This window comes from Dermacentor andersoni, chromosome 1, assembly GCF_023375885.2.
Source record: "Dermacentor andersoni chromosome 1, qqDerAnde1_hic_scaffold, whole genome shotgun sequence".
In the NCBI taxonomy this organism is placed as follows: Eukaryota; Metazoa; Arthropoda; class Arachnida; order Ixodida; family Ixodidae; genus Dermacentor; species Dermacentor andersoni.
This window is the reverse complement of record NC_092814.1, coordinates 310523807-310539915: the sequence shown is the minus strand read 5'-3', so window position 1 is coordinate 310539915 and position 16109 is coordinate 310523807. Positions and strand designations below refer to the sequence as shown.

The window sequence follows — 16109 nt, the reverse complement described above, 5'->3', positions numbered from 1 at the left end:
CTCCGACGGGAGTTTTGTCGAAACACGCGCATATCACTGGGCACAAGCAGGGGAACTGGGATCGTACACTGACTCCGTCTCCGGCGTGGCCGTGCGAATTTGTGCGGTTGACAGGTGTGAAGAATCGTAGCCTTGCACGGACCTCATCTCCGGCATGGACGTTCAACATCTCATTTGACGAGGCTGTCGGCTCGTTTCCCATAAGTGATTTATCCGTGACCGGAGTTTTGTCGCGGAGTGAACGGCTGATCATAACGGCCTTGATGGGCTCTTCGTGACGGTCAGGAGAGACGACGTTGCCGTCTTCAAGCGAGCTGCCTTGAAGTGAATGATGAGGCGTGACAACTGCATGTCGCTGGGATGGCATCCCCCGCTCTGAAAGACCGCCGGGCACAACAGCGCCCAAGTTCCTCCCCGGAGCGCTTGTGTGGCCCTTCCTGTCCCTTCTGCACCTGGGCTCTCGTAGAAACTACTGCCCAAGTATGAAGGCCCCTACCGCGTCGTCGAACGCACATCTCCGACCAACTACGTGATCCAGTCCGTTGAACTGTCTTCGAACATGCGCCATCGTAGACGAGACATTGTCTACGTCGACCGCCTCAAGACCTACTATGACCCACTCACAGTGACAAGCTGTTAGGTAGCCGGGTGGCTCCCTTTTCGTTCCCGGGGGTAAGAGTAGGGAATGATTGGAACAATATAGTGGGGCGTCCTCTCCAGCGCTTTCTAGTGGGTCGTCCTCTTCTGTGCTTTTGCTCGTGAATGCCACTCGTACTGAGAGGTTGTGCCCTGCGCTAACGGTCGGTCCCAAACTTCGGTGACTAATACACTCCTTGACAATATATATATATATATATATATATATATATATATGTGTGTGTGTGTGTCATAAGAAGCCAACAAACAATGACACCAAGGATAAAATAGGGAAAATTACTTGTACTTACTAATGTAATTAAACAAATGATACATTAATTAATGATAATTAATAATTAAAGCAACTGGCCACAGGTGGGATATGAACCCACCTCTTCGCATTACGCGTGCAATGTTCTTACCAACTGAGCTACCGCGGCGCCGTTTTCCCGTCCACTTTTTGGGGTATTATATGTTACTACTAGAACTAACCGTAGGAGCATTCGCCAACGCCACCACACGAAAACCTCGGCAGCGAATGTGGAACATCATTTCGGCCGTAGGCGTCACGAGTAAGTGATCTATTTGGGTGACGGCAAGTGGTCAATTAACCCACACATGCTACCTGAAGGTATCAGTGTTGCCGGATTCGAGACCGTCGTAATGTAGTGAGCGAGAAGAAAGGGAACCGAAGGGTCTGATTTTTATTAATCATATCATAAGAAGCCAACAAACAGACACCAAGGACAACACAGAGGACCAATTACTTGTACTTACTAATTCCCTAATCTAATCACCTCGATTTGCGGCCCAACCGGACTGAAGATGACGAAAATTCCTCGAAGAGTTGCAAAAGCAAGAGTATAGGCTCTCCCAGCTTAATGCACCGACCTGTAAAGAAGACGGTTTGTCGTGAGTTCGTTATCCACATGCTGCGCGAATAGTCGCTATACGGAGCCCAACGAACGCCCACACTTGTGGCGGTCTTTACCGGGAGCTTTTGAGGAACCAACACACGCGTGGCCGCTACTTCGTGATAAAGGTGACCGTTCCTGCGGCGAGCGTCGGCGTCGGCGCGCTACGCCGTAACCGAGCGAACGAGCACGGCGAAAATAAGAGCGAACGCGAAGCGCAGCGGCGGATGAAAAAAGCAGCGGGAGCGAAGACAGCGCGAGGAGGAAAGCGGAAAAGCAGGGTGCAGCGGAACCATGAGGCGGAAAGCGGAGGAGGGTAGGGCGAAAGCGTGGAGAAGAAAAGCGTAGTGCCGCGCACGAGGGGCTTTGCGGCGACGATGGCGGCGAGATGGAGCCTGCATGACACAAACAAACAAACAAACAAACAAAGCGCTGCATGAGCCTGCGGCAGCTGCTGTGAGTCGCGCCCACGCGTCACCCACGCACTTCCTCTCGCGATGTCCCGATTAGCGAGGCAGTCGCGCCACACTTCGTTCGGTTTGCAACGTACCGCAGGAGATAGATTGTCGGCGCCACCCAATATATCGCGAAATGAAAACACATGTACAACTGCGCTCAAATTTCCTTTAGAGAGTGTCGTAATCGTCGGTGAATTTTTTCGATTATTTTTTTACGAAATTGCTAATTTAAATCGTAGGGGTGTGCGATTAACATTGCACATTTCCGATAGGAATGGAATAGTCTGTGTTATTCTTGTCGTATTCGATTCGAGGTTTCGATACCCAAGATGCTTGAATGTTTCTGTGGCGGAGAGTACGCTGCAGAACTGCTGCTATTGGCTATCAAGGGGTGGGGGGGGGGGGGGGAAACACACTGAAACGTCGCCTCAACCCATGTTGTTTATCCATCTCTATTAGAAATGCTGAACCAATACTGGAGGACACCAGTCCCGCCTGTAACACGCACAATCGCGTTTTCTTTTTTTCTCCATATCTTCTATAGTTACCTATTGAAGGGTGTTTTTTTTTTCTATAGTCTCTCTGTATATTTGTTGAACTAATTGAAGCAAAATATTGAGTGAACTTTAATATTTTTCACTGAAGAGGTGCGCTCTTTTCTCTCTCTGTTTCTTTCTCCTTTTCTTTTTATTCAATTTTGTTTATACGAAGCATACAGGATCCGATTCTATGTCCTTCACCATATTTTCGCTAATATGGGTATTCGAATCGATTCCAAAATACCGCTATTCGTACACACCCATAAGTTACCATTCATGCCATCATACCGATAATTCACCTTTGCAAAGATTGGCGATTCATTCATTAATTTTTTTTCCTCTGCGCGCTGCTGCAGACAGAGGTCGTGTTCAGAAACAAGTTCTTACGCTACAACTATATTTGTAAGAGTATGCAGGTGTCATCCAGTCATGATGCTGCACAAATATTAGCGAACTTGGCCGGCCAATGGCAGACCGCACTTACGAAAGAAAGGTTCTGAAAATTCGGCCCCGGAAGCAAGCTGCTGAGTGGACCGTATGTGTAAATATGATCGCTTGGCGCAAACAAGGAAGGACGGAAGGGAACAAGGAGAGCGCCAGAAGCAAGCTGCTGCTGTTCTACTACGGATGCATTTTGCAGAAGGCTAGCAAGAGCCGACAGGTGCTAACCTACTATTAAGTGTGTTACTCAACCGTGCTTGCGTAAGTTAGTTCGCTTTTCACGTTGTTTCTTGTTTCATTATTATTGCCAAATGAAACTATACCTGCAATACAGCTACTTCTTTATAAATTGATTGACTGGTTTAAACATTCATACATGCACATACAGCAGTCATAAAATTTCAAGAAACTTGACTCATTACTTGAACAAAGCGCTTAAATTAGCGGGCAACCACTGCATGAGCCCTAATGTGTCACGTTTATACCGCAGCAAGTTGCAGTGTTGCATTTTGAAACTCTTTTCTCAGAATACGGGGATAGCTTTTGCAATCTGTGGGATCCTCGTTAGAAAACAAGTCTCTGTACACGCGCGCGAAAAGAAAAAGCTCAGCGTAAATGAAGTGTCATGTTCTGTATTAATTAGCACCCTCCTTGAGCGCTTGACTAATAACAATGCGGCGTTGCAAGATCTTTCTTCTTTCGCACGAAAAATACGTCCAGAAGTGCCAAAAAAAAAAAGGAAGAGCAGCGCCCAACGCCTTTCGCAATTACCGTTCGCAGTTTCCGCAGGAAACTGCAATGATAATAATATAGATAAAGAAAAAAAACGAGTGAGTTGTAATTTATCTAAACGAAGCCAAGAGAAAATTTTAAGAAAAGATATATGTGGAACGCTTAAGTATGTGGTAACTATGCCTCCGCCTTTTTGTTCCCGTTTGTTCCCGTTAAAATTGCGATGAGCCGTACTGGTACACCGCAGTACTTGTTCAAACAGAGAGAGAGAGAGAGAGAGAGGAAATGTTGGCAGGTCAACCAGCCGACAGTTTTCGGTGTGCCATCCCCCTTCGTTTGAATGGTGGAAAATAGGTTGGAAAGAGGATAGAAAAGAAAAAAAAAGCTGCCAATCACTATATGAGCGACAACAATAGGATCCGAGGGGCTCGAGTTGTTGATAGTCACAACCATGTGAAGAAACAGACGCTTGTGGTTACAAAAAAGGAAGTTTTCACGTCCGCCGCCCCTTGGCCACTGACGGCCGAGACAGATTTGGAACATTCGACGCCACGGTATACCTTGACTGGTAAAGTGCCAGACGCGTAATGTGAAAGATGGGTGTTCGGCTCCCGTCTGCAGCAAGCGGGGTCTTTCCGTCCACTTTCATTTCCCTTTACTTGAGTATTTGTACCATAACTGGTAAGCATAACAATTCTTTTCCACTGTATGTTTGCTCTGGTTTCACTGTGTGTTTCTTCGCCAGGTCTGTGTGGGCGTATATCTATATGAATGACATATATGAGTAGCATGAATGAAGAAAAACAAATTACGCGAGGCACCCATAAGAGGAGGGCCACCCGCTGTGGTAGCTTAGCAGCTTGGTGGATAGCTCAGCGGTGGCGCGTTCGATCACGGACGCGGCGGGCGCATTCGAATGGGGACGGAATGCAAAAGAAAAAAATAAGAAGAAGAAATAAAAGAAGAGAAAAAGAAAGAAACGACACAGAACGCTCGTTTACTTAGATATAGGTGCACGTTAAAGAGCCCCAGGTGGTCAAAATTCATTTGGAGTGCCCCACTACAGCGTGCCTCATTATCATACCGTGATTTTGGTACGTAATACCCCATAACTTAGAAAAAAAAAGCAGGGTCGAAAACATGCTACAAACAAAATAAAAAACAAACGGTGTCACCAAGCTTTGAGCACCGAGCACGTTGCGCTCTCTGCCATTGATTCCCGCTGCACGTGAAGTATCCTGTTTACAACTTCTTGCATGTAGCTTTGATGACTGTTTTTCTTTTTTCCATTGTTTTATGTCCTCTTTCGATTAGATCGCGCAGTCTCTCTTGCCATCGCTCTGCTTATAGTTGCTGCTAATCGTTCATTGCCAGTCGTTTATGGTTTCCCCAAGTGCTACAGTGGCCGCGTGACAAGCGCAAGTCCAATCGTTTTAGAGATTCCTTCGGGTGTCCGTATAATATAGCAACGATGCTGCGTTTAATTAGGGTTGGTATCTTATCATGTGCCGGCTGCTTTTAAGCCAGCTTTCTTTTGTTAGCGGCAATGAATTGAGTAAGAATAGAAGTGCTCGTACCCCTACACTCTTTCTTTTTTTCCTCAGCACCATATGGCATTTACGTCATTTAAAGTGAAGATGACGCTCTCATCCTTGAACGCCTCATGAAACTAAGTGACGCCGCCGTAATTGATAGCGTGTCGTGCCGGGAAAACCGAGCGAGCTGGCTAAAGTGGTCACTGCGTTCCGCATGGAAGGCGCTGGACGAGGGCCTAAAAGAAGCCCGTGACGCGTCATCTCCAAATAGATGGGCTCGCGATTAGGGCACCTTCACGCTGGGACACTCCCTGGCTTCGTCGAAGCTGGATTGGCAGCGCGAGCAGCATGTGCTTGTGCGTTTCGCGCCTATCACGTGCTCACAGTCATCATCCTTGAATCCTGGCCAGACCCTGCGGTTGGCGGTTTTCTTGCGCTTCACAGCTATACAAAAATGGGACCTCTTCAGCTGGAGTGAAATGTACGAGCGAGACTGGATGTTGCAGAGGTCACACTGTTGCCCTATGTACAGCGTTGCAAAAGCGTCGTGCTTCGTTTTGAATGGCTATATCTTGTTTGAAACTACGTTAACATACTTTTAGGCCATTGTCCTGAATTGTGCACTTGTGACAAGCAGCACCCCCGAAATTTGAAAATTCCATGGCGTATTTTCATGTTGAAATTGTTTTTAAGTCTAAGAGGCAAGGACACAAGAAATGACACAGGGCACGGGAAGTGTTTCACGTGTCCTGCGTCTTTCCTCTATTGTATTTGTCTGTCAGCGTTACAAATTATTCTAACATGGCTAAGAAACCAAACCCAAGTTACCACTATCGTGGTAGTGAGTCAGGTTTAAACTTCCACGAAGTAATGAGGAGACCAGGCTGTCACAATCACACCATCTTGATCGGCATATTTTTTTTCCAACTTGAAACAGTACGGCGCATGGGGACATCCGCCGACTTGATCTGATGGTGCACAAGGATGTCGCCCTTGTATCAATGCAGTTGCGAATAGAGTCTAAAGCTGACTAAACGCTAACGTCCTGACGTCATTCGGTCACGAGACACGGAAAGTGTGCAGCTTTACGCTCTATGTTACCTCTTACGTATCGACCAAGCTGTACGTACTCCGGCACTCCGAAACGAACTAGCGTAGACGCGTGGATATGAAACAGAAAAGATGTATTGGGCAAATAATAATAATAATAATAATAATAATAATAACAATAATAATAATAATAATAATAATAATAATAATATAGAACAGAACCCTCGCGGAGAATGCTTCAATCACAGCTTGGCACTGATATCACTGTTCCCGCCTGGCACGACACGGCAAGCTATCTTTTATTCTCGTCATCGCCCCGTTTTTCCTTCCCGTGGGAGGCAAAAAAAAAGGAACGCCCAGCGTTCGTAGCGAGCCGGCGTTCAAGCACGCGACCTCACGGAAAGCAAATTGGCTCATTTCGACGGGGCAGCGTCTTCGGTGCCGAGTTTATACACACAGAGATTCTCGCGATCGATTGGTGCGTGAGCTGGGGGCTCAATATGAGGCGGACTTCCCTCATCGGAGCCTCACGGATCGTGCTGCGTGGTGGCAGTAGGTAGCCGACGCTCGCCGATCACCGCGCTCACGATCGACGCGTGGTACTTCCTGAAGGCGCGCCGATTCCTCGCACAGGTCGCGTGCCAAACTTCAGAGTCGCGTATACGGGACTATCCGTCCACGAAGTGCCGTTTAGTCTCGAGTATAAGCACCCGGTGATTTCGGGTTAGGGCTTTAGCTCACCTCATGGCAGCTTGAAAAAGGGGAAAAAAGAGTGGGTTTAACCTGTCCGTGAATTGCTACTGTTTACGGAATACCGGAAACGTGTGGCGCCGGTGGCGCTGTCTTGTTTCACTGAGTTCAACTGGAGAACACAAAACGAAAATTGCAACGGCTATGCCCTGCTTAACCGCTTTTATAAAGACGCTGGCAGCAGTAATCATTGACATATAGTGACTCCTTTTCTTTATTATTTCGAAGAAGACACCCCTGCAAGAAAAGAAACAAAGTGTTTTAACACGTTATGGTCCAACAATGCGTCACGAATGTGTCGCTACCTGAGCTGCTGCCATCCAGTATGTGGGTATACGCCAAACTTTCCGATATACCCCTATACTGTTTCCGTAAACGGGAATGTTTCACCGACATTCTAAGCCCTAATATGCCTGTATTCTATTCCCGTTTACGGAATACGTATTCCCTTTCACGGTATGGGGGTCCTCGCCGAAAGGAGGAAAAAGTGTATGCGTCAGTAAGTACCCGCCGCGGTTTCTCAGTGGCTTAGATGTGCGGCTACTGAGCACGAGGACGCGGGATCGAATCCCGGCCACGGCGGCCGCATTTCGATGGGGGCGAAATGCGAAAACACCCGTGGTACTTAGATTTAGGTGCACGTTAAAGAAACCCAGGTGGTCCGAATTTCCAGAGTCCCCCACTACGGTGTGCCTCATAATCAGATCGTGGTTTTGGCACGTAAAACCCCATACTTTTTTTTTACATCAATAATTGTTGCTGTCGGACGCCTTTACACCAGAAACTAAGTTGAAATCGGCGTGACTCGAGATGGCAGCACCAGCTGTCCGGTATTCCAGAAACGATAAGGCTTTACGGAGAGGCTAGGACTCTTAATGGGAGCATGTTGGTCCCGTTTCGTCTGGTTATCTCGACTGTCAAGATATGCCCTAGATGCAGGCTTACGGACTGCCCACGTCAGCTGCATCCCAAAAGGCAATATTGGAAGTGGCAATATCTGCCTTGACTACAAAATATGGGTCTATGAGCGCTATAACATAGATGTTTCATTTCAAATAAGGTACCATTGACAACACTGGCATCGTGATTGACGAACGCTGCTCAAGAAAAGAAAGAGGAAACGCGGGTATTCGATGGTACGTTGCATGAGCTCTGCGTCCATAGAATTCATCATTATAGCACAAATCACGGAAAACATAGCGGCTACTGCCCGATGAAGGGATTGTGTCGCGTCTTAAACGGATAATAAATAGCAATATTGTGCTGTATTAATAAATTACGTTTCTGCAATGCAAAACGACCAAGCTCAGCGCGAGTTGAGCCTTGCTAAGGATAAATAAGAAGCGAGAACCGTGTGAAGGGTGGCGCCGCCGCTTTGAACTTTCCGTACCCGCTTGCCGTGACGTCATGAATTCTAACAACGCTCGCTCATATGTGAACTGCTTATCGATAAGAAAAACAAAGTTGCACTGCGCTCTAAAGGAACGAAACACTTAGCCTGGTAAGGTTTCAGAGCTCTTCCTGCACCATAGTAACACAAATACGAGAAAATACTCCGAAAACCGCGGCGGATACGTACGTACGTCGGTACGTCACACTTACGTACCGATGCTCAGGTCTCAGGCGAAATTCAAATAAGGAATCTTTGCCCTACATTTTCTCGAGTAGTAATTCACATTTCCCACTCTTGAAACAGTATAGTCTAAGCAGGTACAATGATGCTATTTAGTGTCCCTTTAACCAGCGACGTATAGTTAAACGCGATAAAGTGGCAACATGCACTCTTTCCGCCCAATGGCATGTTCTGCAGAAACAGTCAATTATTATTCATTTCAGCATACGGAAATTCTCAAAGCCTCTCGTAAATATTCGGAGGAGCTCCTGGTTGAAGTTAGTGCGCGCAGCGTTAAACGAGGGCCACATTTAACGGACGCTGTGACCCTTTCCGTCGCGTCTATTTTGGAACTCTCCCACTGCACAGTATACATGCATAACGCGCGCAGCTCGTGTACGTTTGCGTGTTCACACGCTCGAAACGATTGATGCTTACGACTGGACGCATCCGGTATAAGGCCGGCAAGGAAGAGCCAAGCTGGGCAGCGACCTTGGGCCAAGGTCGGCGAGGGGCACTTTGATGACGGCGTCGTTTATTAAACCCGCCGGTAATAACCGCCGGCACGTACGTGCACGCATGTCCCTGTATACACAGGGGGTACTACTACTACCTGGCAATGGCGTCGCACGCTTGCCCGCCTCGCGACGTCAGGCAATTCACCGCTCGTCAAACTTGCGGCGGGCGACAATGTGACTTGGCTGCTCCCAAGTTATCTGCGTGTACACGTTCCGCTTGCCACCCATGCTGATGGCTTTTAACGTGCAGCGCGTGAACAACCCGTTCTAAGGGCCGTGCCAACTGTTCTGGTGCTTCCGGTTGTTTTCAAGAGCTTCTTCTTTTTTTTTTTTTTTTGAGGGGGGGGGGGGGGGGGGGGGCTTGCCTTTATTTTATTTTTTTCTTTAAGGCATGCTTGCCCAGTGGACTTCGCGGCAGTATCCGGGAAGCCATTCCGCAGCCTTCGAAGATATAGACAGCTTCGTCGTCTCACTGTGCGAAGAACTGCAAGCTGAAGCAATTGCTCAAACTTTTTGCGATGACACGAAAGGAAACATATCGAGAAATTGTCATTGTTCATTCGTTCAAAATGTTCATTAGAGGTATTCAATATTCCTTGGATCAACTTTCAGTATGCTGGCGATGGTAAATTTCGCTGCGAAAATTGAGCCGACAAGTTTCGGTGCTCGAAACAGAGCGGTCGCAGGAAGATATAGACATGACAAAGTGAACACCGAGGCTGGGCCGATATATGTTCTTTTGTTCTTGTTTTTTTTTTAATTTCCGCAGCTCAAAAGGCGTATGTTTACGAATGCAAGTAACATAACAGCATGTTCACCTCCTGCAGCCTGGACTTTGCCAAATGGTAAATAATCTTGGAATCTGCGCAAATCAATGCCCACAGAGACGCAATCAATCTCTGCCAAGCGGGAACCCATCATCAGCTTCACTCTATGACTTACAAGCCCTGCAGTTCTCAGTTGATCCTAAACGTTTATTGAAGCAGCTACTGATATATTAAAGGTGCAAATATAGGGGCCAGCTTAAGAAGGGTTTTCAGACCAATAAAACTAGGCCCTTATTCACAAAAAAAGTTCTTACTACTGAACTGCTCGTAAGATTAGATGCCAGCCTGTCGTGTTGACTAACATCCCATTAGCGAAGCGGGGCCGGTCCAGTAGCATATAGCACTTACCACTTAAAAGCTTTGTCAAAAGCGCTGTTGGCTACTGACCGGCGTCAGTACTGCCATCTCGTTTGCTATCACAAACGGCCGACGTTCGCTCTTACAAACCAAGTATACCCTATATCGTGCGATACAGGGTACTTGAAAGAAACAAAGTGCTCTTTGGCAAATGGCGCTTGGTCGACTCTATTTCTGCCTCTAAGTGAATGTCTAATCCCGCCTGATCCCTCCGCTTCCAGAGTTCGACGAGTGCCAGAACACACAGCATGGCTGCGAACACGAGTGCGTCAACACCCTGGGCGGCTACCGCTGCGAGTGCAACATCGGCTACGAGCTACACTCGGACGGCAAGAAGTGCGAAGGTACGATCGGTGTATATATAGTTCGTGCGCAGTGTTCGTGGCTATATTTCTTTCCTTCCCCCTTTCCTTTATTTCGTAATCTCTATTTTTCTCTTTGTTTATCCCGGTATACTTCCCATCCTTGAGCGTTTACGCAGACGCATTAGATTAATCCTCAGTGCACGAAAAAGGAAAATTTATTTTCTGTATTTTTGTTCGGAAAGCATCCGTAGGTGTACAAGTATACCTGTCCATTCTCGACCCCTAGTTTGGCACAAGCGAGAGTGACGCAAACTTCTCGGAAGTATCGAACTGCAGCGCTCAGAGTGTGAAAAGGCGCTTTTAAGAGATTGCCGGTCGTCACAGCGCCGCACTTTCCGCGCGGCACCACGGGAAGACACCGTACTTATATGCTTCTGATGTATGCTCGCACCCTTAAGCAAGGCACGCGTGCTCCGGCCCAAGCCAGCGCAAAGTCTTCCACTGGCCCTCCTCAGTGCTAATGTTAACCTATTGCCTGTTCGGTTGCTCAGCGACTGTGTAATATAGCTTCGAAACGTGGTTGAGCAGGCACCTCGCAGAGGAGGAGATCGCGAGGCCCTTTAAATAAACCTGTAGAGGTTTGCCGTGTCACGCCTGATGCTACTCCAGGTGAGTGCAACAATAAATGAAATGATACTAACAAAGTAAAGGACTCTTAACAAACATGTAAGACAACCCAGAGAATTAAAGTATCTCGTTGAAGCCATTTTCCTGCAGCAAAGCTAAAGGCGCCTTCGTAGTGCGGGACCAAATGGCGACAATATAGTCCAAGAACACGTTGCCGCGCGAAGTGACAACCCTGAGGTGCATTTGGTGCGGTCGCTAGGACGCGGTCCTTTACAGTGCGAAGAGGTTGCAATTGCAGATGAAGTAGGGTATGTTCTTTTGCTATTGCACCCAGCTCTGCCGTGGCGATCCTACCCACTTAATTTTACGCGATAAGTCTCTTGTGTAGGCAACGTTAACACGGTGCAGACATGCCCGAGCACGCCTGTCAAGTCCACACGGCACGCGAAAATTGCCCGTTGGGTCGTAGATGCGAATAGAAGTGCGCGTACGCTGCCGCTCCGGATCGGTGCATATAGCACGCTGTGAGCGCCACGCAAAAGAAGACTGAACCGTCTCTCCTGGAAAAGGGTATCAGAATTTGCTCGGAGGAACGACTGCGTGCTAAACCAGCAGCGCAGTCAGCGTGTGTGTCGCCCACTATGCCGCACTAAGAGGGAAGCCACAACAGCGCAACGCTACGCAGCAACCCGAAGGCCTTGGTGGGCAAATAACAGTTGAACGAGGAGTGAAAATGACAGGGAAAGAGCATAGCCAGACAAGATAAAGGGAAGAAAATAACTATTTACCTATACACCACAGAGCGACTAGGATAAAATATATCCATAGTTCGCTTGTGGAACTGCTTTTCCGCACATAGGCACTGTTAGCTTACGCAGAGCTGCCAAGTGTCGCGGCCCGACTGCTGGAAGAAGGTACACTGTTTTGTGAGCTGCCACCCCCGCGCGCGAGGGGATGCGCGTGGCCATAATAATATAGGCTCGGAGCGGCTGGCTGGCATTTCGTGCGCGCAGTATTTCAGCTCAGGAGTTCCTCCCGCGGTGCGTCGAAGGCACGGCACCGCAGGAGCGAGTGCTCGAGGGTCCTCCACACTTCACCGCAGTTGTTGCAGTTGTCCGTATAGCGGCGACACCGAGGCATTGCCCGCGCGCTCGCGTCCGCAAGCACCCCCGGCCGACTCGCGACCGTGAACAACCGCACCTCTTCATTGCTGCCTCAAAATGTTGCGTACAATGATCGCGGGCAGCATCTCGGATTTTCATTTTCAATTGGAAGAATCGTAGTAACTTTCCAGGCAGAGAGCTTCCAAGGAGATGGTAAAGGCATAGAAAGACTCTGGCAGCGAAGCGAGAGCAGCTCGTTTAATTCTGAAACACATGTGCCTCGAAGGTTGCGGCGAAGCTAATGCAGAAACGGGTGTAACTCTTTTTTTTTACTATACCCTACCTGGAACGTAGCACAATTATGACGATGTATACAAAAGTACTACTAAAAGCTTTTCGCCAGTCTGAGGCATCTGCGCAGTCGTCAAACCGCACTGTTCGAGGTACTGTGTAGAGACACAAAAAAGAATCTAGTGCTTGCTTGAATAAGTGACCGCTGGTAGAGAATAGCTGTTAATTGCGTCACAGCACATTTCTTTCTTTTTCTTATCATTATTAAATGTGATGTGTGGGCAGGAGAGGTTGGCATCATGGGTTATGCCAGCTACGTCTCCTCTCCTAGCCAAACAGTACTTATAGAAAGCGCTAATAATTCAATGTAAAGAGCATTTTCAACACATTCTCTCTTAAGATAGAACGCGTTTTATTCATAGAGTTGTGAGTGGGAAAGAAGCAGCACCACAAACTGTACCAAAGAAAAAAAAACGGGCCTGTGTTTACTACGTCCCAATTATGACTCCTTTATTACTCAGCTCCGGACATAAATATGCTTTGACCTCCCAGTTTGTCGTAAAATGCTGGTATAACAAATCGCGGTAAGAAAATGGGGCCTCTAGTTATGCGTCTGGTTCGTGCCGACATGAATCAGAAGTTAATGGGGACTTTGACCGTCACTAGAGCGTTTATGTCACTGGCAGTCTGTCCGTACATCGTCCTGGTTCCACTCAAGAATTTTAACTAAGACACGGAAAGAAGACCAAATGATGCACCTTTTGTCAGTACCGAATGCAACACCCACTCTGTTGTACTTGCAAATAAGTAGCTTGAGCCCCTGAATGAGTACCCTGCGTTTTAATTATTTTGATTTTATTTTTTGTTTGTTTTACAAGCGTCGAATGACATGGCTATATTCCGATCTAAACAACATTCAAGCGCTGCCTTTGGAACGTTTGTACACTTTTCTAGACCATATTTAACGGCAAAATATCAAAGCACGTCATTGGAAAGGTCGCAGCCAGCTTTTCTGGTCCAACACATTACTCGCATGCGTACAGAAGCGTAAGAAGCCCGCAGGTCAAGTCGGTACGAGGTTGGCACAAAGGATATCGGTTGGTACGAGTACGAACGTGAAATGGAGCTTGTGCTTGCGGACCCGCGCGATCATCAACCTTTATTTCGTTGCCCACCGATCGCGAGATGTATATCATAGGCCGCAGGGCTAGATACGCTCTTCGCCGTGCTTTGGTTTGTGCTTTATAGCATGTTCAATGCCGCATTCTGCTTTGCACAAGGTCGCAACCGCGTCCATAGAAGGAGTGTTTTTCCTGCGCGTTCGCCACGACGTATTTCATCGCGTGCTTTTGTCATCCTTTTATTTGAAGCGTGCATCATTATGCCCGTTGCCTGTACTGAATGTACGTGCGATTTAAAACGTAACGAACGGTTCTATGCCAAAGAAACCAACTGTACGAGCTGCAACCGATTATGATCTCTAATCGTGATTGCTCCCGATACTGCGCCTAATTATTTGTTTCTTTGCTTGGTTGACCGATAAATTCATGTATTTGGTTCACTGACTGGTCGAAACAAACATTATAGTCAATGAATTGGTGATCCAGGTGCCAACAGGTTGTGTCGATGCGTGACTTCACGATGACTTCTCAGGCGTTTCCGGAAAGACACCACTCGCTTGCGCGTACTGTCGCGTTCGTGTACGCTAAAGGGTTTTGGATTTTGCACTCACCGAGCCACGGCTGAGACGACGAAAATGTAACCGCAGCGAAAGAAATTCAACTTCTCGATGAAACTCAGCTCGTGAACTACGTACAAGCTGCTCCACTTTCTCTGGCGGCAAGCGGCGACGACCGCAGTGCGCCCAAGTGGTGGCTGCGTCAAGTTGCGTGCAGTGCAGACAACTGTGCGCTGCGATCTCGCAGGCGGCGTGTAAACCATTGCACTTGCAGTGCTTCCGCCAAGTCGCTATCGCAAAGTTGAAAATCGCACGATAAAGAAAGAACGACCGACTCAATTGCGCGATCTTGCAGAATGCACAGCCCAATTTCCAGCGAAGTTTGCGTCTCTTTCGAGCATTGGGAATTTCGCTTCCCTGCAATCGATCCACGCGCTTTAGAACGTTACCCGTATGTAACGATTTCGAGCACTTGCTTTAAGCAAGCTTTAGCAAACGTCGCACTTGACCCGCACACTTTTAACTTCGCGTGCGCGTCATCCTTGATGTTCCTCCATTTTCACCAAATTTGATCTCGGTGTTTGTGATTGTTCTTCCCAAACGGCGAGCTAAGTCCTTCACCGTTTGTAAAACACAGTTGTGATGCTTTTGGAACGCTTGCAAAAGTGATTTACTCCAAAGGCCGTAATTAAGCCATGCACTGTGAACTGTGACTGGCCGCCTATTTCCACTAAATATAAACAAGGTGACTCGTGTATAGTACACCACTGCGCGTGGAAATAGAAAACGAATGTTCAGTAATTATTTTCAAAGTTCATATACTTCAGCTAGGAATATTAAAGTTTCGCCACACATTACGCTTAACGTGGCCCCCATTTCTACCGAACGTAACTCGATGTCACGTACAGTTCTCCTAGGACACTGGGAAACCCCGCGGATAACAGCCGTTTAACGCTTTCAAAAAACACTTGCCTAAGGAACTTTTTGCAAAGCTCGTAATTAACTGGGGCTGTTGAATGTTTGCCTGCACATCATCCTTAAAATGCCTCCTATTCCCGCGAAATGGCAACTTTGTGGCACGTTGAATTTTTTCAGGGCATTGTACCTACGCCGTTTGTTAAATGCGCTTGTAACGCTCTGAAACGCTCGAATAAATAAATTATACAAAAAACCCGCCGTGGTTGCTTAGTGGCTATGGTGTTGGGCTGCTAAGCACGAGGTCACGGGATCGAATCCCGGCCAGGTCGGCCGCATTTCGATGGGGGCGAAATGCGCAAACACCCGTTTACTTAGATTTAGGTGCACGTTAAAGAACCCCAGGTGGTCCAAATTTCCGGAGCCCCCCAACTACCGCGTGCCTCACAATCAGGTCGTGGTTTTGGCACGTAAAACTCCATGTTTTCTTTTTTTTTTTTAATTTATACAAAAGCTGCAATTTACAGTTTCAAGTGTCATATTACACATTACCGGCAACGCGCTGTACATTTCAAACAAATATAGACAGTGTTGTTCGTTTACTTCACCGAGGAGACCAAGGAAACCAATTAAGCGCCTTGTACGAGTATATAAGCATCAATATAGGGAGAAAACGAGTGTTCAGGAATTACTTTCAGTGTACACAGTTAATCTGCACTCTACATATTTCCAGCACACAGCCCCCCATAATAAGGCCCCCATTCTCTACAATAACAAAAATGCTGCCATATTGGGTCTCCCTGCAGAGGAACGGTGAATCG

At 47.4% G+C, this 16109-nt stretch overlaps 1 protein-coding gene across 1 annotated transcript in view; it reads left to right on the top strand.

Annotated features, from left to right (window-relative positions):
* Nucleotides 1-16109, top strand: part of LOC126548163 (bone morphogenetic protein 1-like) — a 688441-nt gene that overhangs the window by 630453 nt on the left and 41879 nt on the right. Inside the window, exon 11 of the mRNA XM_050196288.2 lies at nt 10591-10713. Within this exon, the coding sequence (XP_050052245.1) occupies nt 10591-10713 (123 nt within the window). The remainder of the gene's footprint in view (nt 1-10590; nt 10714-16109) is intronic.